This window comes from Rhinatrema bivittatum, chromosome 7 (assembly GCF_901001135.1).
Source record: "Rhinatrema bivittatum chromosome 7, aRhiBiv1.1, whole genome shotgun sequence".
NCBI classification, from domain to species: Eukaryota; Metazoa; Chordata; class Amphibia; order Gymnophiona; family Rhinatrematidae; genus Rhinatrema; species Rhinatrema bivittatum.
In genome coordinates, this window is record NC_042621.1 from 45,849,128 (window position 1) to 45,873,447 (window position 24,320).

Genomic DNA, 24,320 nt, shown 5'->3' on the forward strand with positions numbered 1-24,320 from the left:
CTCCATCGTCTTCCTGGGCGGGTCGTCTGGACTGATCCGTGGTACTACAGGAACGAAAATTAGCAGGTAAGAACCAATTTTCCTTTCCCTGTACGTACCCGGATCAGTCCAGGTCAGCTGGGATGTACCAAAGCTATCTCAACCAGGGTGGGACTGAGAGAGTCCCGCTCGGAGCACACTGGCCCCAGAGGAACCGGGCTCTGGAGCCCGGACATCAAGCCGATAATGTCTTGCAAAAGTATGCGGAGACTGCCAGGTGGCCGCCCTACAAATTTCCAGTGGCGACACCTGCTGGCACTCCGCCCAAGAGGTTGACTGCGAGCGAGTAGAATGGGCCTTAAGGCCAGAAGAAAGCGGACGACCCTGAACCAGGTAAGCAGAAGAAATCGCCTCCTTCAACCATCGGGCAATCGTTGACTTAGATGCCTTCTGCCCTTTTTTTGGGCCCACTCCAAAGTATGAAGAGGTGGTCCGAAAGCCGAAAACCATTCGTTACCTCTAAATAGCGTAACAGAGCCCTCTTCACGTCCAACTTCTGCAACTCCTTTGCCTCTGGAGAAGAAGAATCCACCCCCGCAAAGGAAGGAAGTTCCACAGACTGGTTCACATGAAACGATGACACCACCTTCGGGAGAAAAGAGGGAACGGTTCTCAGGGAGACTCCCGCCTCGGAAATCCGCAAGAAGGGCTCCCTGCACGACAGGGCCTGAAGCTTGGACACCCGTCTAGCGGAAGAAACCGCCACCAGAAAAACCGTCTTCAAGGTCAGATCCTTCAAAGTCCACCCGCCGCAATGGTTCAAAAGGAGCCGAACAAAGCGCTTTGAGTACCAGGTTCAATCTCCAAGAAGGACATGGACTCCGGACCGGAGGGCGAAGGTGCTTAACGCCCCGCAAAAAACGAACCACAATCCGGGTGAGAGGCAAGAGGCACTCCCCTGCACCTTCCCTCTGAAACTGCCCAGAGCCGCCACCTGCACCCGCAGCGAATTGAATGCCAAACCCTTGGCTAGTCCTGCCTGTAAGAAATCCAGAACTTCCGGAATAGACGCCTTGGCGGGCTGTACATAGTGGCCGATACACCAGGACTCAAAGACTCACCAGACACGGACATATGCCATAGACGTAGAAGTCTTGTGGGAACGTAAGAGCGTGGCCACCACTGCATCAGAGTAACCCTTACTCTTCAACCGACGCCTTTCATAAGCCATGCCGCTAGACAAAAGCGATCTGCCTCTGTGAAACAGACGGGCCCCTGCCGCAGTAGCGTGGGAGACGTATGAAACCTCAGCGGACCGTCCACTGCCAGAGCCAAAAGATCCGCGAACCACGGACGCCTTGGCCACTCCGGGGCCACCAGAATCACTTTTCCGGCGTGCCTTTCGATGCGGCGCAGGACTTTGCCCACCAACGGCCATGGGGGAAACACGTACAGGAAAATGTTTCTGGGCCAGGGGAGGACCAGAGCATCCACCCCTTCCGCCCCCGGTTCCTGCCGACGACTGAAGAACCGAGGGGCCTTGGCGTTGCATCGCCATCAGATCCATAGCCGGCGTGGACCACCGGTCGCACAGACGATGAAAGGAGTCAGAGAGTTCCCACTCTCCGGGGTCTAGTTGGTGGCGACTGAGAAAATCTGCTTGGACGTTGTCCACGCCGGCAATGTGAGACGCCACTATCCGGTAAAGATGTGCCTCCGCCCAGCGGAGCAAAAGCTGTGCTCCGCCACCACCGGACGGCTCCTGGTGCCGCCCTGACGATTGATGTATGCTACTGTCGTCGCATTGTTGGAGAGCACCCTCACCGACCTGCCCTCCACCAACGGTAGGAAGGCCTGAAGCGCTAAGCGAACCGCTCTGGTCTCTAAGCGATTGATCGACCAGGCGGCCTCCTGCCTGGTCCACTGACCCTGGACCGACGTATCCTGACAAACCACTCCCCATCCGGAGAGGCTGGCATCCGTGGTCACTACGGTCCAGCAGGGAGTCTCCAGGTCCATCCCCTGACGCAAGTTGTGCGGAGTGAAAGCCACCACTGCAGACTGGAACGCACTGTCCTCGACAGGGGAAGAACAGCGTCGTAAAGCTGCGAGCGAGGCTTCCAGCGGGACAACAAATCTGAATGAAAGGACGCATATGTGCGTCCTTTCATTCAGACTTTCATTCCAGACTATACTTAGACTTGAGCCATGCTACTCTAAGTTCAAAAAGAAACTAAAGACTTGGCTCTTCCGACAGGCCTACCCAGAATAACTGTCTCCATCTTCTACCTCTCCTTTAACCTTATGAACAATCTTCACATAAGTGGTACTTAAATTGTATATAGACTCTTGTTTTAGCCTTCCTGTTACCGTTCAAAGTTGATGTTTTCTCTTTTCCCTCCATACCTTCTGCACTTGTATTTACGCGCCCTGTATTTACCCCTGCCCTGTTAATTGTATTTTCAGTCTGTTAGTTACGATGTAAACTGGTATGATGTTTGCATACTAATGCCGGTATATAAAAGTTTTAAATAAATAAATAAATGCCCATGGTACAAGATCGATGGTCGATGCCATGAAGCCCAGGACCTGCAAATAATCCCAGGCCGTAGGATGAGAGAGAGATTGGAATTCCGACCACCTGTTGCATGAGCTTCCAAACACTTTCCTCCGTCAGAAAGACCTTCCCTAAAACCGTATCGAAACGAGCCCCTAGGATACCAAGTTCTGAGAGGGGGTCAGATGGCTCTTCGCAGGGTTGACCACCCATCCCAAGGAGCCCAACTTCCAGAGGACCCGTTGTACCGCGTCCCTGCAGAGACCTTCCGACTTCGCTCGAACCAACCAATCGTCCAGGTACGGATGGACCAAGATCCCCTCCCGTCGCAAAGCGGCCGCAACTACCACCATCACCTTGGTGAATACCCGGGGAGCCGTCGCCAGACCAAACGGAAGGGCGCAGAACTGAAAGTGGCGCCCCAGGACTGCAAACCGCAGGTATCTCTGATGGTCCGGACGGATGGGGATGTGGAAGTACGCCTCCGACAGGTCCAGAGAAGCTAAGAACTCCCCTTTGTGCACCGACGCTATTACCGAGCAAAGCGTTTCCATCGGAAACCGGGGCACCTTCAGAGTGTGGTTTACGCGCTTCAGATCGAGGATGGGCTGGAAGGACCCGTCCTTTTTTGGAACCACGAAGTAAATGGAGTAGCGCCCACGCCGCAGCTGCCCCGCAAGCACCGGAACTATGGCCCCTAGATCTTGCAGGCGTTGCAGGGTGACCTGTACCGCCATGCGCTTCTGGCTGTATGCGCAAGGGGACACTATGTAATGGTCCCTGACTGGCCGTACAAATTCTAAGGCGTAGCCGTGCTCTATTATGTCTAGGACCCATTGATCGGACGTCATTTGGACCCACGCCTCCCGGAAAAGAGACAACCGTCCCCCCGATCTTTGGAACGGAAGGGTGGGCCGGCCGCACTTCATTGTGTAGTCTTGGAGCCCCCATGGGCCTGGGGGGCACCACTCCTGGCTGGGCGACGGCCCCGAAAGGACTGATTCCAAGAAGACTGTCGAGGCGCGTTTTGACGAAGGACGACCCGGGTGGACCGAGAGGACCAGAAGCGACGATTCCCCCGAGAACGATTCTGCTGAGGAAAAGCACCTTTTGACCGGTATCTATCCTCCAGCAACCGGTGAACCTTGTTCTCACCCAGAGACTTAATCAGATCGTCCAACTGTTGCCCGAAGAGGAGCTTCCCCTTAAACGGCAAGGACTCAGCTGCGCTTTGGAAGAGGTATCCGCCACCCAGTGCCTGAGCCATAGGAGCCTGTGGGCCGAAACCGCTGAAACCATCGTCCAGGCAGATGTTCTCAGGAGATCATACAGGGCGTCAGCACCGTACGCAACCGCCGCTTCCAGCCGACTAGCTCGCTCTGCTGCCGCACCAGACAGGTCGGACTCAGCCTGCCAATCCTGAACCCCATCGGAGACAAGCCCTTTGGGCGAAGCTGGTACACATAGCTGCCCTGATCCCAAGGGCCGACACCCTCAAAAATTCTCTTAAGTTGCAGTTCCAGCTTACGATCCTGCAGATCTTTCAAGGCTGTACCCCCTGTTACCGGAATAGTGGTCCGTTTGGTAACTGCGGCAACTGCGGAATCAATCTTGGGAAGCCTGAGGAGCTCCAACGCGTCCTCTGGGAGCGGGTACAATTTTTCCATCGCTCGGCCGACCTTTAAACCTAGCTCCGGATTGTCCCATTCCTTATACAATAAGTCCGTGACCGACCAGTGAAAGGGAAAGGAACGAGCCGGCCCTCGGAGACCCACCATGACGGGGTCCATAGATCCAACCCTGGAATCCTCAGAGGGACTTCAATAGCGAGCTCCTCTAGAATAACCGGTATCAGCGGCCCTAGCTCATCTCTGCGAAACAGGCACACCACCTTGGGATCATCGCCGTCTGTCGCCTGGGCTGCCCCCGGCTTGGCTGGCTGAGGATGAAGCTCAGGATCTTCTTCCTGTCCATCGCCAGTAGGTATCGGGGGCGCTGGATCGTCCTCCAACGAGTCCGATTGAGAAAACTCCGTCAGCCTTTCCCAAGAACGGAGAGGACGCTTTGGCTTGGGGGCATCCGCCCCCTCCGACTGCCTGGACCGTTTCCGTGAAGAAGACTCCTGGGCAACTTGGACCGCGACCTCCGTCCAGATCTGCGAGCCTGAAGAACTTGCGCATCATGTCCACAAAGTGGGAGGAGAACGAAGAAGAAAAACCCATCCGACTCCGAATCCTCCTCATCTGAGGAAACACCGGCTGGAGCATCGGACCCATGCCCCCACCAGGAGCAGCCGGCCTCGGGGAGAGTCGGAGGAGGAGAAGACCCATCACCCAGCGCATCCAGCGGCTGTCTTCTCCTGGTCCCTGAAGGTTGCTAACAAGGCCTCCGAACCAGCACTGAGCTGGAATGGAGCCAGCGGAACCGGGTCTTTCTCCCTAACATCAGGCCTCCCGACGCGATCTGAAGCCTTGCACCGGCTCCTTTCCAAGCAAATCCCGGGAGGAGCCTTCCCTACACGGAGAGACAGGGCCGTGCAGACACCCGCACGGGAAATCCCGCGCAGCGCGCACTGCCACAGGCAGAGCAGGCCGCACCACGCGGCATATCCCGGGCTCAATTTGTTGAGTGCCCGAAAAAAGAACCGCGGCGTTCGGAGGATCTATTTCCCGGTCAGTAGGCCGCACCTCGCGGCAAAAGCCCCGGGCTCGATTTTTGACTATCCGAAAAAAGAACCGCGGCGTTCGGAAGCAAATTCCCGGTGAATAGGCCGCACCACGCGGCAAATCCCCAGGCTCGATTTTTTGACTATCCGAAAAAAGAACCCGCGGCGTTCGGCGCGATTCCCCTGTCCCCACCGGGCCGAAAAAACGCAAAAACGGAGCGAACACCCGGCCGGAGGAAGACCCAACTCCAGGCAGTTTTGAAGAAAATTTGTAAAAAATTGTAAATTTGAAGTTTACCTGGTAAAACGGCAGGCTGGTCGAGGGTGAGTGGCCGAGACCCCCGGCATCACCCCGAGCCACGGCAGAAGTAGGGTCCCCAACCCTCTGCTCTGCAGCCTCGATTACCAGGGGGGATGCTCCCACCAGGACCTGACAACCCCCTGGGAGGCTAGACGCTGCACTACTTGCCCGCCTGTAAGAAAACTTCTATTTTTTTTTTTTTTTAAACTAAAGCAAGTAGTTTATTATAAACTAATAGCAAGTAACTTATGATAACCCCCACTTTTTCTGTGAAACTATTGTCACTCCTGTATTTACTGAAACTGCCTACTAGTCATTTAACCCCCCCTCCTATCTAATCTACTCGCATCTAATTGTACTTTGTAACTTGTATTCTCAGCAAATGCTAATTATACATCATTCTAAACTGTGTCAGGTCTAACCCCTCCATTGAATACACCCTACCCACTCTCTCTCCTAATCTCCCCAAAACTCTGAGGCCGACCTCTACACACCCTACTCCCAACCTCCTGTCTTTCTCCTTCCTAAAATGTGCTTCCCTACTATACCTGTCATACACCACCCCCCGTCGGCGGATCCTCTGCCCAGCACACCCTCACTCCTTATCCAGCATAAATCCCTAGTGCCCATCATGATTTCACCCCTCACACAGCTGCTAGGCCTAGCCACGCTAGCCATTTCTCTCTTCAACGACACAATCCATCTAAGGAAAGCCCTCCTATCCTCCAAGATTTGCTCACTGACACCAACCCTGATATCTTGCCATCACAGAATCCTGGCTAAAGAATCAGACCATGTTTTCATCAATCAACTCCCAACACAGACATATACATTTTCTCCATCCCAAGGCCCAAAAAAGGGGAGGAGGGCATACTCCTAGCTACCAAGAAACACCTTAACCTCAAACTACAAACCATCTACCCCCCCCCCCCCCAAGACTTGAAATTGGTCTTTTTATAATCCAAATCCCTGCAGGTCTGCCTCTTGTCTATGCCCCTCCTGGCATACTTGAACAGGACCCATCCCCCTTCATTGAATACATCACAGACAACATAAAGCCGGATACACCCGCAGTGATACTCTGAGATTTCAATCTCCATGTAGATACCCACCCCACTACGCCTGCTTGCGAAACTCTACTTGTCACCCTCAAAGCCCTGGGCTTCAGGCAGCTAATTTCCGAGCCTACACATAAAGCTGGTCACACACTCGACCTCCTTTTTGTTAACACAAGCATTACAGTACCCCACGCACATATCACCACCCCCATCCCTTGGTCCGACCATTTTCTCATCAATGCCCACCTCATCATCAATACCAACACTCCGATCGCAAACTCACATAAAAAAAACGATCTCTTTCCGTAAACCATGTTCTTCGGAGGAACTCTCCCTAGCCTTCAACAAAGTAAGTGAAAACCTCGACCTTACTAATCCAGATACCGCTCTCCTGTCATGGGATAAGTCTATCTCCAACATAGCCAATGACTTTTGCCCCATCATCCACAAAGTCATAACCCCTACACGAATCGAGAAAAAACCATGGTACACCAACGAATTAAGAAAATTAAAGCAGACCTCCAGATCCAAAGAACGTACCTGCGCAAACAACCCCCACCCACACACAAAGCGGCCTACAAACATACCTTACATATATACCGACAAGCAACCACTCCACGCCAAATGTGACTTCTTACGCAGCAAAAATTCATAGCTATATATTTAATCCAAAACGCCCTATTCCTCTTGTTGCAGAACTCACAAAGTCCCCCTTTCTGCCTCCCAAGAAGAAAAACAGCATAGAGAAAATGTGAGAAACTAGCAGACTACTTTTAAAATAAAATGTCCAAAATTCTAACTCGACTCCCCTCCAATCCGCCCCCAAGATCCACTACTATCAACAACAAAGGTAATCTCGACTCCCTTGACCTTACCACCTTGAAGGAAGTTGAATCCATACTAAAAAAGATGTGACCGGCCACCCACATCGCAGACGCCATCCCATCAAAAATTCTCCTCACCATTCCATCCGCCATTGCAAAACCATTAGCAGATATTATAAACTGCTCCATCACCTCCAGGAAAGTCCCAGACCCACTTAAACTTGCCATCGTGAAGCCTCTACTAAAAAAACCCACCCTCGACCAAAATGACCCTGCAAACTACAGGCCCATTTCCAATCTGCCTTTTATATCCAAAATCATGGAGAAAGTGGTCAATACGCAACTCACCGATTTCCTAGAAGAAAACAATATTTTACACCCCGCTCAATATGGCTTTCGTAAAGATCGAAGCACCGAAAAACTCCTACTTGCAATAACAGATACTATCCTCAAAGGCATGGACCACGGCCAATCCTACATACTTGCTCTTCTTGATATATCAGCCCGCTTTCGATACCGTGAACCATCAAATCCTAATAGCACGCTTAGCGGAGATAGGCATCTCAAATAAAGCCCTATCCTGGTTCTCCTCATACCTTGACCACAGAAAATACTTAGTCAAGATTGATAATTTTCGAATCCGCTCACATTCCCCTCACACAAGGCGTACCCCAAGGCTCCTCCTTATCGTCCACCCTCTTCAATATATATCTACTCCCACTCTGCCACTTACTCTCTAAATTAGGACTAAAATTCTTCTTATATGCAGACAATGTACAAATACTTATCCCCATTCAGAAATCCCTCTATGAAACCCTACAGCACTGGGAAACATGTCTGACAGCTATCAATTCCCTCCTCTCCAATCTCCACCTTGCACTCAACGCCTCAAAAACTGAAATCCTCATCGTAACAAATCAACCAATCGACTCGATCCACCAAATGATTCAAAACGCCTCACAAAACTTACACACTACCGCCCTGTGTCAGAGATTTAGAAGTCTCTTTAGACAATCAACTAAGCTTCAAATCCCACAATTAAATCGCTTCTAAAGGGGGTTTCTACAAACTCCAAACCTCAAAAACTGAAGCCCCTCCTCCACACCCAATGCTTCCGCACTGATATGCAAACCACCATACTATCAAAACTCGACTATTGCAACTCCCTTCTCTTAGGTCTCCCAGCCTCCACTATTAAACCCCTTCAAATCCTTCAAAATGCTATGGCTAGAATCTTAACAAACACTAGAAAACTGATCATATCACTCCCATACTACAAGATCTCCACTGGCTCCCCATTACCTTCCGTTCCCAATACAAAACACTCACCATTCTCCATAACACGTTATACAAAAACAACTCCCCCTGGCTTGAAGATATGCCACAATTCCGTCAGACCAATCGCCCCACTAGAAACTCCCTTGCTGGCATCCTCCAAACCCCGTCACTCAAAATTGGTCACCTTACTACCACCAGAGGTAGAGCCTTCTCCATTGCTGGTCCCACCCTCTGGAACTCCCTTCCGCCAAACTCCGCTTAGAACCATCCCTGAGCCATTTCAAAAAAGGAATCAAGACATGGCTCTTTAAACAGGCATACCCCAACTCCTCTCAATCCTAGTCTTTACCTCCCTGAACCACTTCAGCTTCCCGCCCGGCCCACTTTCCTTCTCCTTGACCACCCCCTTACCACCCCTGTACCCTCCCCTGCCCCATCCCCTACTCCCCCTTCCCCCACCAAAGTTAAGACCCTCCCTGCCCCTCCCCCTACACCCTCTCCAGCACCCCGTAGCCTCCCCCCCACCCCGCCCTCTCACCCCTAGCAACTTTTCCTTGAAAGTACCCTTGCTCTAAAAGTACCCTTGTTCCCCTTGCCCCACTTTCGTCCCCTGCACCTTTCCCCCTCCCCCCCGATTTTCTCCTCCTCACTCCCTCCCCCCCTGCCTCCCCCCCCTGCCCCTGCTTTTAATTGTACATAGGTGCACTTGCTTCCTTTATATTGTTTATAAGTTCATATGCTAAATTCATAAGTGCACATGCCTCCTTAATATTGTTTATAAGTTCATATGCCTATCTAATCCTGAAATGGATAATCAAAATCCACTTTGTTCACAAAGTTGTATTTTCTGCTCGTTAACTCTCTCTCACTGTACTTTCGTATATTATCTAGTTAGCCTTCTATCATCGTTCATTGTAATTTCCTTTCACAGTTACCTGTAAACCGACATGATGTGTCCTACGAATGCCGGTATATAAAAAGCGTTAAATAAAATAAAATAAAATAAAAATAAATAAAGGAACCTGTCAAGATCCCTAACAAACCAGAAACAAGGGCAGCACTAAGCTAAGACAAACAAATCCCTAACTTAGTACCACCGAGACACTAGGCTTTGCACCTCCACCATCTGCTGGAGACAGAATACTGGCAGACACTAGGTGGCACCTCAGGGGTATAGGACAGAGTCCGCAAAGTCTTCTGTCTCCATCTGCTGGTGGGGAGGCAAAACCCAGCTGTCCTGGACTGATCCGGGTACGTACAGGGAAGCGTGTGTCACAAAGGCCCATGTGAGTTCTGTATGTGTCATGAAAACCCGTGTGAGCCTACAGCCAAGCAGAGGGCCGCAATTTTAAGAGATCAATTCACCCACATGATTGGCTTTGCCTTTGATATTACCAATGAAAGTCATCATAGATCTTTAACCTGCACTTGCTGCAAAGTGAACATTGAAAAATATCCATAACCTTCAAACAACCTTGAACCAGACCACAGTGTAACTAGGCAACAGGTTACAAGAGGTGCCCCTATCCTGTCAATGCATGGCCTGCAAATGCACACGAGTAAACCTGCATTCTCCCCCCCACCACAAACCCAAACTCATAGACGTGTATGGAACCATCAGCAATGTAGTACACCTCATCCGGTACAAGGAATGTACCAGCAAAGGAATCATTTATTTATTTACGGATTTTTTATATACCGGGGCACGTAAGTAACATCACCTCGGTTTACATTCAAACATTAATTCAGCATAGCGCTTTACAATATAACATAATAACTGAAAGAATACAAACCATGTATAACTTTGTATTAAGAGAATAAATATCAATATATGAGTGTCTGTGGAAATAAACTAGAAAGAATAGAAAAGGACTCAGTTCATTAATAGTAGGCTTTTTTGAATAACCAGGTTTTTAGGTTTTGTTTAAATTTTTTGTGGCAAAGTTCCTGCCGTAATTCAGATGGCATGGTGTTCCATATTGTGGATCCAGCAATGATGAATGAACGTTCTTTCGTAGTAGAAAGATTGGTCAGATTAGGCGCGGGGATCTTCAGTTTAGCTAAATGCTGGAATCTGGTTGGGCGGATTGATGTTTTGAATTGTAGGTGATCGGTGAACCAGTGCATATCTCTGTTGTGAATGGCTTTATGTATAAGTGTCATGGATTTATATATTATCCTGGAAGCCACGGGTAGCCAGTGCAATGACAAGTGCTGGCGTGATGTGCTCGTGGCGGCTTGTGTCGGTGATGATGCGGGCAGCTGCATTTTGTAACATTTGCAAAGGTTGAATTGTAGTTTTAGGTAGACCTAGAAGCAGTGCATTGCAGTAATCAATCTTTGATAAAATAGTTGCTTGTAAGACTGTGCGGAAGTCATATTGGTATAAGAGAGGTTTAATACGTTTTAGTGTGTGTAGCTTAAAGAATCCATTTTTAACCGTATCATAAGAGAGGCCCCCAACCCAGGATGAAGCACAATCTATTCATTATATCTGACTCCAACACCAGTACATCACGCCTCTCCACCAGGGCATTCGTCAGTCTCTGACTGATCTGTATTACTCCTAAAGGCAAATTTAAATGCTGCTGAGAAAGCCTGAGCCTTGCAGTGGGAACCTCCATACTCTGGGGCTGCCATCTCACCCAGGTCAACCTGAGGCTGCTAATCCAGTCCTGATTTTCCCCACTGCATACATGGATACTGCCTGGCATCACACCTTGATTGGCTTACAAATGCTGCTAACAACAGTTTTTTTGCTACAATATTAATCATGTATTTTCATTCTATCATTCGTCTTTCTGCTGTGCTGTTTGTAGAGTTCAGTCAGGGTTCTTTGGTCTAAAGTTTAGTGCTAGCAGCACCATTTTATTACAACATGAAACTAAGTCCTGCTGCCATTCTAACTTTTTATACTCCTTGCTATTTGTAACACTGCAAAAGGCCTCTTGCTTGAATGCTGCTACTCCGCCTGGAGTAAATTTTTAATATTCAGAAAGGCGAGTAATAAATATTACCTGCTGATCGGAGTGAGCGATGACCAGGTTGTTGCTCACAGGCTGAATGGCCAGGGCAGTTACCGGACATGTATACACTGGCACGGAGCAGTGATGCTAAATGTGAAAAAAAACAAACAAAAAACCCACAAGATATAGGAACTGAAAACAAAGAGATTCCTAAGGCTTGCAGTAAAGTACTGCAAATGCAGAAAGTGTAATAATGCATGACTCCTGACCCAAGGTGCAAAAGCACCGTGCATAAGGCAGAGCATCATGGATTCTTCAGTATTTAGGGCATACACTGAATACATTCCATGCCAACACAACTGGTAATGTGGGGTACCAGGCCCCAGATTTATGCTTGAAGGCGATCAGACGGGGAGATGGCGCAAGAACCAACCAAGGCACTGCTGGAAGATGCGATGAAAAGATATGGGAGCAAAACTACAGGGATGGGGCAATGCCATGCTTTACCTGGAGGAAGGGCAGCCCCGGCCCCTGCACCAACCTCACCTTTAATGTTTTCACATTATAGATACTGATCTCAAAGTCAGAGGTACACGCTGCCAGCCAGTTTCCATCAGCACTCGCAGCCAGCAGGTACGTGGCCTCCACAGAACCTGGGGAGAGAGAGTGTGCAATCAAACTGTTACCTTTACTGATGGCTCCATATGGAACCTCCTACAGCATGCTCCTCACCCGCTGGTGCCCATCCCTCTTCCCTGCCTACTACCCACCACAATCCCCACCCCACAGAGCCCATCACTGCTCCCCACCCGCCAGTGCTTGGTCACTCCCACTACCTGCTACAATCCCTACTTGCCAGTGCCCATCACCACCCACTCCCAGCTACTACATGCCTCACTGCTCACCCACCAATGTACGTCACTCCCTATACCATAGCTCCTCCTAGCCACGCTTCCTGCATTAATGCACCTGCTGGTTTTGCCACACTTCTTCACCTGACTTTGGCTGGAAGGTATGTGAATGCTTGCAGCCTGTCTCTGAAAGCCTGAACATGTGAACAGATGCTCGATCCGAGGCCACAAAGAGTTTTGTAGAATTAGCAGAGAAGAGAATTTGGTGGGCTGATTGGAGCATTCTGGGCATCTGGGGAGGAGAGAATGATATGAATCACAAATCAGTATTACTTCACCAGCTTAATGCTGAAGGCTAAGCAGGCAATGTGTCCTTCCCTCTGCACATCCACTGATCCATCCCTACTCTCCTCTCCACCTCCTCTCTCATCTGTATTCCCACTTAGCTCCACCCTGTTCCCCGTTTCTTCTGTACCCCCCCTGCTCCCCTTTCACTCACTCCTCCATTCTCTGCAGCCCATCTCCATACCTTCCCTACTAACTCCCCATCTCTTACCCTGCTGATTCTGACTCCACCATTCTCAAAGTGCAGTCTGTGAAGGTAGAGTCTGGAAGGGGTGGCATAGGAGATCCAGTTGCCACAGGGGGAGATGGCACTGCAGCAGATGTGCTCAGGTCCCTGAAATAAAGAAAATTACAAGCGATTCCAGAATGTTTTAACAAAATCCATACCAAGAGTTCACTGGAGGAGACTACAACTTCCTCAGTGCGCCTGCTGAGAGCAGGGCCACAATCCCTGAAAGGAAAATGGGTTCTTACTTGCTAATTTGCATTCCTGTAGTACCACAGATCAGTCCAGATTGGAGAGATTACTTACCTGATAATCTCGTTTTCCTTAGTGTAGGCAGATGGACTCAGAACGAATGGGTATAGTGTGCTCGTACCAGCAGTTGGAGACGGATCTGACATCAGCACGTAGTATATATACCCCTGCAGGAAGTGCAGAAGCTCAGCAATCTTCCTTGCAAAGCATTATGGATATATGTGTGACTGACTGATTGATTAACTGAACATGATTAACCTGACCGATTGATAGTAGCTGGAGACCGCCAGTGTTCTCAACTGGAAGGCGTCGACACCCGGCAGGGTGGATGCCCTATGTAAGGAAACATGGCTTACCTTGAAATGATGAATCCCCATATATATCGGCAGCCGGGCGGGATGCTGAGTCCATCTGCTTACACTAAGGAAAACGAGATTATCAGGTAAGTAATCTCTCCATTTCCTAGCGTGTAGCAGATGGACTCAGAACGAATGGGATGTACAAAAGCTACTCCCGGACTGGGTGGGAGGCTGCCCGAGGTCCGTTTAGGATTGCCCTTGCAAATGCTGTGTCCTCCCTGGCCTGGACGTCCAGACGGTAGAATCTGGAGAAAGTATGGATGGAGGACCACGTTGCCGCTCTACATATCTCTGCAGGCGACAGCATCCTAGTTTCTGCCCAGGAGGCCGCTTGTGCTCTAGTAGAGTGAGCCTTGACTCGTAGAGGTGGTGGTTTTCCCGCTTCTACGTAGGCCGCCTTGATAACTTCTTTGATCCAGCGGGCAATAGTCACCTGTGAGGCCGCTTCTCCTTGCCTCTTCCCACTGTGAAGGAAGAACAGGTGGTCCGTCTTTCGTACTGATTCCGATATTTCCAGGTATCTGGACAGCAGCCTGCCGATGTCGAGATGACGCAGTATTCGACCTGTTTCTGATTTCTTCAACCCTTCCATGGTTGGCAAGGATATGGTTTGGTTGAGGTGGAAGTGTGAGACTACTTTGGGTAAGAAGGAAGGAACCGTGCAAAGATGGATAGCCCCTGGGGTGATTCTGAGAAACGGATCGCGGCAGGACAGTACTTGTAGCTCTGAGATGCGGCGTGCTGAGCATACAGCCACCAAGAACACCATCTTCAGGGTTAACAGACGGAGGGACAGGCCTCGGAGGGGTCTGAAGGTGGGTCCCGCTAGGAATTCCAAAACTAAGTTGAGGTTCCACAGGGGCACCGGCCATGCCAGTGGCGGGCGAATGTGTTTGACTCCTTTCAGGAAACGTGAAACGTCTGGGTGTGTGGCCATGCTGTTGCCGTCCCACCTGGGGCCGTAGCAGGATAGCGCTGCCACCTGAATCTTGATTGAATTGAGGGACAGACCCTTCTGAAGCCCCTCATGCAGGAAATCCAAAATGATGGGGATTTTAGCGGCGTGTGGATTGGTGCTGTGAGTTTCGCACCAAGCTTCAAATACTCTCCAGATCCTTATATAAGTTAGTGATGTGGAGAACTTGCGTGCTCGGAGGAGTGTATCTATTACCGATCCCGAGTATCCCCTTTTCCTCAGTCGAGCCCTCTCAATGGCCAGACCGTAAGAGAGAATTGAGCTGGATCCTCATGGAGGATGGGGCCTTGTCACAGCAGGTCCCTGTGAGGGGGCAGGGGAAGAGGATCCCCTGCCAGTAGTCTTCTCATGTCTGCGTACCAGGGTCTTCTTGGCCAGTCTGGGGCCACCAGAAGAACTAGGCCTCTGTGCTGCTGAATCTTGTGTATAATGGCGCCCAGCAGGGGCCATGGGGGAAAGGCATATAGCAGGATCCCCTGAGGCCATGGCTGCACCAGGGCGTCGATCCCGTGGGATAGAAGATCTCGCCTGCGACTGAAGTATCTGGGTACTTGAGCGTTGGACCTGTCCGCTAGTAGTTCCATGCCCGGAGTCCCCCACTGATCCACAATCATCTGGAAGGCCGTGGATGACAGCTGCCATTCCCCCGGGTTTAGGCTTTCTCTGCTGAGGAAGTCTGCCGAGGTGTTGTCCTTCCCGGCGATGTGGACGGCGGAGATGTCCTGGAGATTTGCTTCCGCCCAAGCCATCAGGGGGGCTATTTCTAAGGATACCTGTCGGCTTCTGGTTCCGCCCTGTCGGTTGATGTATGCCACCATGGTGGCATTGTCCGACATCACTCTGACTGCTCTGTTCCGAAGTCTGTGGGCAAATCGCAGGCAGGCTAACCTGACTGCCCGTGCCTCTAGTCGGTTGATGTTCCACCCCGACTCTTCTCTGTTCCACCGCCCTTGGGCGGTTAGCTCTTCGCAGTGTGCTCCCCAGCCGCTCAGGCTGGCATCTGTAGTGAGCAGGGTCCAGGTTGGGGAGGACATTTTTGACCCCCGGCTCATGTGGCCGGGCTGCAGCCACCACCATAACTGATTCCGTACTCTGGCCGGTAGAGGTAGATGCACGGTGTAGGTCTGTAATCGCGGGCCCCACCGAGATAGGAGGGTGCATTGTAATGGTCTCATATGAGCCCATGCTCATGGCACCACTTCCAGAGTGGACGCCATTAGGCCGAGGACCTGTAGGCTGGGGCTGGGTGGTGCTCAGCAAAGTCTGTAAACTATTCCGGAGTTTTGATCTCCTCTTGGAGGTCAGGCTGACTTTGTCTCCCTGGGTGTCGAATCGGACTCCTAGGTATTCCAGCGACTGCGAAGGCTGTAGGGAACTCTTGTTTGTGTTGACTACCCAGCCTAGGCTTTCCAGAAGAGATATAACTCTGTTGGTTGCCCGGTGGCTCTCCTCCGGTGACTTTGCCCTGATCAACCAATCGTCTAGGTAGGGATGGACGAGAATTCCTTCCTTCCTGAGTGACGCCGCCACCACTACTATTACCTTGGTAAAGGTCCGCGGCGCGGTGGCTAACCCGAAGGGTAAAGCCCGGAACTGAAAGTGTTGTTTCAGGACTTTGAAGCGTAAGTAGCGCTGGTGATCCCGATGGATTGGGATATGCAAGTAGGCCTCTGACAGATCCAGGGATGTGAGATACCTGGCTGTATTGAACTTCGGACTGACCGCAGAGTTTCCATGCGAAATCCTGGGACCCCTTAAGTGCCGGTTGACTGACTTGAGGTCCAGGACGGGTCTGAAGGTGCCCCCCTTCTCGGGTACGATGAAATAAATGGAGTAATGCCCAAAATTTATCTCCCATGCAGGCACTGGGATTATGGCTTTTAGGGACAGGAGCCTCCGCAAGGTAGCTTCCAGTGCCGCCCTCTTGAGGGGTGGACAAGGAGATTCCACAAACTTGTCCGGAGGGGGATGAAGGAAGTCCAGGTAATACCCGTCTCGGATGATGGCGAGGACCCACTGGTCCGAAGTAATCTCGACCCATCTGCGCACCCCACAATGAGAATCAGCCGACCCTATTGCTTCTTCCCCCAGATGGGTCGGCTGATTCTCATTGTGGGGTGCGGCCGGGACCAGAACCCGAGCCGGTTCCCCTCTTGTTGTGCCTGGTCCGAAAGGACTGGTTCCTGGTCTGAGAACAAGGTGCTTGGTAGCTAGTCCTGTAGGGGTTGAAGCGTTGAGATCTTCTACCTCTGGATGGCCTAGGAAAAGGGCGCTGGTTCCTCCTTGACTTGTCTTCTGGTAGACGGGGTAATGGAGAGGCGCCCCATTTGTTAGCCAGTTTCTCGAGATCGCTGCCGAACAGGAGGGATCCCTTAAAGGGCATTCTTGTAAGGCGCGTCTTGGAAGAGGAGTCAGCCAACCAATTTCGTAGCCAGAGCTGTCTCCTGGCTGCCACTGAGGATGACGCTGCCGTACGAACTAAGTCGGAGGCAGCGTCAGTGAGGAACGAGAGAGCTGATTCCATTTCTTCTCCCGGGGTGTTGTTCCTGGCTTGTGATAAACAGGAACGCGTCACCACGGTGCAGCAGGTCGCGATTCGTAGGGACATGGCTGCCACCTCGAAGGCTTGTTTCAGAATGGCGTCCAGGCGCCGGTCATGTGCATCCTTGAGGGCCGCCCCTCCCTCCACCGGAATGGTGGTGCGCTTCACAATTGCGCAAACTATGGCGTCTACCTTGGGGCACGCCAGCAGCTCCTTAGTTGCCGGGTCCAGGGGGTACATGCCAGACAAGGCCCGACCCCCTTTGAATGAGGCCTCCGGCGCATTCCACTCCAGATCGATCAGCTGCTGTGCTGCCTGAAGGAGGGGAAAATGGTGAGCCGTTTGACGAAGGCCCTCTAGCAGGGGGTTCATTCTAGGTTCCCCTGGGGTGCCTTGGCCCGGGATAGCCAGCTCCGACAGGCATTGAGAGACCAGGTCTGGGAGATCCTCCTTAAGAAAGAAGCATCTCATGGTTCGATACGGCTCTATCCCCGAGGGAAGTTCTCCCTCCTCGGGGAGCTCGCCTTCTTCCTCAGAGCAATCTGAATCCCCATAAGTGGGGCTTCCGGGTGGCAGGTGGCCGTGCCTAGGTCTAGAGGGTCCAGGGGCAGGGTTATCCAGTAGGTATGGGTCTGTTCGGGGATCAGACTGCATTTTGACAAAGGCGTGAATCCCCTTGAATAATTCCACCCAGGAGAGCGAAGCAGGGTCTAGCCTTAGGGGCACCAGGTCTCTAGGGTTCCCCGGCTACTCACCTCGGCCTGCTAGGTCCGGGGTTTTCCCTGAGGAACTGGCAGTTAATCTGGGCTGGGACAGGCCCTGGCCTGGAACTCCCAGGGCCTCCTCACATTGGGCACATAGGGAGTCTGCTTCCTCGCTCTGTGTGGCTCTGAGGTGGCATGCTGAGCAGAGGCCTAGAGCTCTTATGCCTGCTTCTGGAGGTGCCGGCTCTGTGGACACATGGGCTCTCATACGCTCCATCGCGTCTGTTATCTCTTGTTCCGCTTGCCCCGAGCGGGCCCCCTCGCCGATCACCGACCTTCAATCACCAGCCGTCCAGCCATTCACCTACCTGCACGACCGTGAGTCACCCGTTCTTGCAGACGACGATCCGGGCCACGAGCCCCTGCCCCTGCCTCCTGCCAGCCACGATCCGCGAGCACCCGCCTCCAGCCGACCACGCGCCTGGCCCCGAGCCCTCGCCCCAAACCGGCAGCAACCAGGAAGAACCGCCCACGACGCCGTCGCAGCAGTGACGTCAGGGGTGTGACCGGCGGGGTATTTAAACCCCTGCTCTCCCCGGCGTCGCGCGCCGAAGGAGCGCAACAAAGGAGCCAGCCCCTTTGTGCGCCCCTTCGTGCAGCCCTTTCGGACTGCCCTGAAGGATCCCGGAAGACCCCTGAAGCACCACTCGGACCGTCCTTACTCGACCAGCAGTCCCTTTGGACCCCGAAGCATCTCTACCTACCTGCCAGCCCTCAGTCAAGACCCACCCGGCTCCAGGACCCTCGGAGTGAGTAGGCACCTCCCCATAGAACCTATCTCCTCCCTCACAGGAGTTCGTGAGCCTGCCTCCAGCCACTGGACTACTCCCCCCAGCCATACCAGCCATCCTATCACCTCGAAATGCTCTATCCTGTAATAACTGCTTTTTATCTGCATATTATCTAATCTGAATAATCCGTATTGTCTAACCTGCATGTTATACTATTTATACCATTTGCACTACCTTATCAGCATTGTGCCCTTTCCCTCATCTAAACTCCCTGATACCTTAATCCCTGCCCTGTACTGACCTATCCCTACTCAGTATCCATCCTACCTACCTTTTCTCCCTCCCTCTACCTCCTGCCTCCTCTACCACCATGACTGCACAACTCATCAGCCGCATCCACCTCCCTCACAACAGATGCCCCCATTCCCTTCCCCCCCGACCAACCCCCTCTTACAAGTCCCTCCTCCCTATTCTCACGAACCCCCTCAACCAATTCCTAGGACTCACTACCCTCTCTATCATTCTGTTCAACGCCCAATCACTCTCTAAAAAAAAACCCCATTTTAAATGACCTCCTCACTGATACCAAGCCAGACATCTGCGCGATCACGGAAACCTGGCTCAAAGAAACAGACATTGTCCTCCTGAACCAGCTACCGACCCACGCCTACGAATTCCTATCCATTCCAAGACCTAAGAAAAGAGGAGGTGGCATCCTCCTAGCCTTCAAGAAACACCTTAATCTCAAACTCTCCAACACCACCTCACCCTCCAAACTAGAAATTGGCCTCTTCAAGTCCCCCTCACTACAGATCTGTCTTATTTATGCCCCCCTGGCTCCATCGAACTGGATCCCTCCCCCTTAATTGAATTCCTATCTGCCAACATTAACATTGAAATCCCTTCCATCATACTAGGAGACTTCAACCTCCATGTCGATGCCACCCCCCTTACCCCTTCTTGTGAAACATTCCTCACCGCACTCCAAGCTTTAGGCCTTAGACAAATTGTTGCCTCCCCCACCCATCAAGCTGGTCACTCTCTCGACCTCATATTCATCAACCATTGCTTCCTACCATCACACCCCCCCACCTGCTCCCCTGTACCCTGGTCAGACCACTTCCTCATAAAAACCCTACTCCCCCTTAACTTCCCCACTACCCCTACTCCCTCAAACAACACCACCTTCACCTTTAGGAAACCCTGCTCAGGAGATGAACTGGCTCTTGCCATCTCCAACGCCTCTACTAGCCTTGACTGCTCCAGTCCAGAAAATGCCATAAAATCATGGTTCAGCATAACTCTTGAAATTGCTGACAAATTATGCCCCATCTCCAGACGTAACATCACCCAACCCACAAAAAAACATCAACCATGGTACACGACAGAATTAAGATCCCTAAAAAATACCCTCAGGCAGCGAGAGAGACTCTGGCGTAAAGCCCCCTCACCTCAACTTGCCTCAAGCTTCAAAACCACCCTTCACCAATATAGAATAACCACCCTCAAAACTAAAAGAGACTTCTACTCATCTAAGATTCACCAATACATGTACAACCCGAAAGCCCTCTTCAACTATGTTGCCAACCTCACCAAATCCTCCCAGCCCGCCATCCCAGAGAATGAAGCTACCGCCAAGAGCGAAGAAATCGCCCAGTATTTCCTCGCAAAAATCACCAACATCCTCCGCAGATTTCAGCACCCTTCTCCATCTACCCCCCTTTCCCCCTCCCCTCAACCTTCCCCCACTACACCCACCCTCCAAACCCCCACTTCACCCACCCTCCAATCCCTCGACCTTACTTCCTCTAAAGAAGTGGAATCTATTCTCAGAAAACTCAAACCAGATCCCACCCCTCAGACACCATCCCCACAAAATCCCTCCTCTCCATCCCGAATACTATATCCAAACCCATTGCAAACATCATAAACTCCTCCCTCTCTTCAGGTTCTGTCCCAGATGCCCTCAAACAAGCAATTGTTAAGCCCCTCCTAAAAAAACCAGCATTAGACCCCAAAGACCCCGCCAACTTCCGCCCTATCTCTAACCTGCCCTTCCTATCCAAAATTATGGAAAAGATCGTAAACATCCAACTTACAGAATATCTAGAAAGCAATAACATTCTGCATCCAGCCCAATACGGCTTCCGTAAATACCTTAATACAGAAACCCTCCTGCTCTCCTTCACAGATCACTTACTCATAGGCATGGACCGAGGCAACTGTTACCTCCTAGCCCTCCTCGACATCTCAGCGGCCTTTGATACTATCAATCACAACCTCCTCATCAACCGTCTAACCGAAATAGGCATCTCAGGCCTGGCCCTGCTATGGTTTAAATCCTACCTATCTGACCGAAAGTTTTCCGTCAAGATAGGAAACGCCAACTCCACACTCTACCCCCTGTCTCAAGGTGTCCCCCAAGGCTCCTCTCTCTCCTCTACCCTCTTCAATATTTATCTCACACCTCTATGTCAGCTCCTCACAGACCTCGGCCTCAAATTCTACCTCTATGCAGATGACATTCAAATCATCATTCCCATTCACAACTCTCTCTCAGATGCCATTGCCTTCTGGAACACATGTCTTGCCAACATAAATGACTTCCTCACCAACATCCACCTCGCACTAAACTCCTCCAAAACAGAGCTGCTCCTTATCTCCCCTCACCTCCCTCCCAAACCCCTGATCTCCAACGACCCAGCTTTCAGCATCATGACACCCCAACCCACTGTAAGAGACCTTGGGGTAATCATAGATCAACAACTCAATCTGAAAAAACAGATCAACTCCACACTCAAAGAAGGTTTCTTCAAGCTCCATATCTTGAAGAAACTCAGACCCCTCCTCCACTATCACGATTTCCGCACCGTTATCCAAGCCACCCTTTCCTCAAAGCTGGACTACTGCAATGCACTCCTCCTTGGTCTACCCTCCTCCACTACCAAGCCCTTACAAATGTTCCAAAATGCCATTGCCAGGGTCATCACCAACTCACGGAAAGCTGATCACATCACCCCTATACTCAAAGAACTCCACTGGCTCCCCATCGCATCCTGAATTCTCTTCAAAATTTTAACCATAATACACAAATCCATCCACTCGCACAACTCCAATTGGCTGGATGAATCCTTTTGTCCTTTACGCACTGAACGACCCACACGAACTGTCAACAAAGGCACCCTCTCCATTCCCCCTTTAAAAAAAGCCCACCTCTCCTCTACTAGGGATCGTGCATTATCCATTGCAGGCCCTAAACAATGGAATGCCCTTCCCACCACGCTCAGGCTGGAGCCATGTTACGCCAAGTTCAGAAAAAAACTTAAAACATGGCTCTTCCGACAAGCCTACCCTGAGTAATCTTCACCCCTCCTCCCCCCTCCCCCTCCCCTCTCCAGCCCCAACTTCTTTTGAACCCCCCAGTACATTGACTCCTGTAACTAACTTGCCTAAGCCTTGTATATAACCCTGTATATAACCCTGTAAATAGCCAGTTACAATCTTAATGCTTTAATTTCTTTGCCTTCAGTTCTATGTATACTCCTCCTTGTTCGCCCTCCCTGTTGATTGTATTTTCAGCCTTTAAGTTACAATGTGAACCGGTATGATGTATGCTTACTAATACTGGTATATAAGAGTTTTTAAATAAAATAAATAAATAAATCTCTATGCGCCGGTGCGCTCCCAGCCGAAAGTATGCGCTTTGTAATATGCGCTAAAGATGTGCGCCGATTAATGTGCGCCTATCAGCGTGCGCCTATCAAACACTAGATCGAGGTGGCGAACCAGGGCAGATGGCGATGGCGAGCAGGCAGGCAAAATGGCGGGCTTCTACGTAGGAAGACCCCGCTAATCCTCGGTCTTCTGAGACCAGCAAAAGTAAAGATGTACGCCTTACCTGATCTTCGGCGCTTCCCGGCTGCGACCCGGACGGTCTCCGGCTGCGGGGGGAGAGGGTGATTACTGTCACCGCCGCGCTCGAGGAAGTGCACCCGCTGCCTCTAAGCCGCGCCCGAACTCGTCTCGCTCGGGGGCCAAGTCCTCACCGAGAACGGATCGGGACTGAGGCTGCCTCTATGCCGCGCCAGAGCCCTTCTCACTCGGGGGCTAGGTCCCCGCCGCGATTCGGCCACCGGACAGAGGCTCTTACCTCCGAGGGACCACGGAAATCACCTCGGGAAACTCAACTGGGGGAGGGACCCGAGGGTATCACCGCAGGAGTGCGGGGCTCGTCTTCAGATTTGGATTCTTCTATGAAGTTTAATCGCTAGAATTTGGAAAAACGCTCAGCGAGCGTGAGGTAGCTCCAAACTGCTTTGGAGACGGAAATTACTGAGCTTCTGTACTTCCTGCAGGGGTATATGTACTACGTGCTGACGACAGATCCGTCTCCAACTGCTGGCACGAGCACACTATACCCATTCGTTCTGAGTCCATCTGCTACACGCTAGGAAATCCTAGGTTTTGCCTCCTGCCAGCAGACAGAGAAAGGTTCACTGATATTGTACATAACCCAGTGTGCCACCTGTAGTCCTTCAGTATTGACCTGTACCCAAGCCAAGATAACACCAACAACCATAAATTTCTAAGCAAATTCGCTCTCCTCCAACAAGCCAGAAGGTGAAGTCGCCCCAAAAGACAATGGAAAACTCGTTTCCCAAATTTAACATAAGTGATCAGCATTGAAAATCTCCAACAACTCAGCACTATATAAGAAAGCAATAGTATGAGCGGCGGACTCTCCCCCCCTCCCCTAACCCCACTAAATGGGCAGGTCTCTGGACTGATCTGTGGTAATGCAGGAATGAAAATTAGCAGGTAAGAACCACATTTTCCTTTCCCTGTATGTACCCAGATCAGTCCAGACTTCTGGGATTTATTTATCGAGTTTTATATACCGTCGTTCGGTTTCGCCATCACAACGGTTTACAAAATATCGATGTTTAACAGAGTGTCTAGAAATTCACGTGCTTGTTAACATTGTTATCGTAGTCTTTATAAGCATAGTTCATTTGATAAACTGTACAGGTTAGTTACGTTCATTGGACTGGTTCTTCATGTTTATATGTAGCATAGATTCATTGGATGTTTTGGTATACTTTAGTGAACATCCAAGTTTTTAGTTCTTTTTTGAAGGTTTTTAAGTTTTGTTGTGTTCTCAGTTCAGTGGGGAGGGTGTTCCAGAGTTCGGGGCTTCCTAGGGAAATAGCTCTCTTCCGAGTTGATGTAAGTTGTATGTGGCATGTAGGTGGAATTTTTAATAGACCTTTGTTAGCTGAACGGAGATTTCGGTTTGGTGAGTGTAGTTTTATGGATGCACTTAGCCAGTTTGTTTGTTCTTCTTATATTTTATGTATTATGGATAGTATTTTGTAGTCTATCCTGTATTTTATTGGGAGCCAGTGTAGTGAGATGAGAGTTGGAGTAATGTGATCGTATTTTTTCCTTCCTGTGAGTATTCTGGCGGCTGTGTTTTGAAGGATATGGAGAGGTCAGATAGTGGTGAGAGGTAAGTTGAGTAGCAGGGAGAAGATGAGTAGTTGGAGGACTGTTCTGAAGTTGTTGGGGGAAAGGAAAGGTTTTAGATGTCGTAGGGTTAGGGGTTTATGATATCCGTCTTTTATTTTAGCGGAGATGTGCTTCTTG

General features: G+C 50.8%; 1 protein-coding gene across 1 annotated transcript in view; it reads right to left on the reverse strand.

Moving 5' to 3' along the window:
• UTP4 (UTP4 small subunit processome component) overlaps positions 1-24,320 on the reverse strand; it is a 175,075-nt gene that overhangs the window by 37,253 nt on the left and 113,502 nt on the right. The window contains exons 10-13 of the mRNA XM_029608320.1: positions 13,036-13,158; positions 12,624-12,771; positions 12,175-12,281; positions 11,680-11,775 (exon numbers count right to left, since the gene is read on the reverse strand). Coding sequence (XP_029464180.1) covers positions 11,680-11,775; positions 12,175-12,281; positions 12,624-12,771; positions 13,036-13,158 — 474 coding nt within the window. The remainder of the gene's footprint in view (positions 1-11,679; positions 11,776-12,174; positions 12,282-12,623; positions 12,772-13,035; positions 13,159-24,320) is intronic.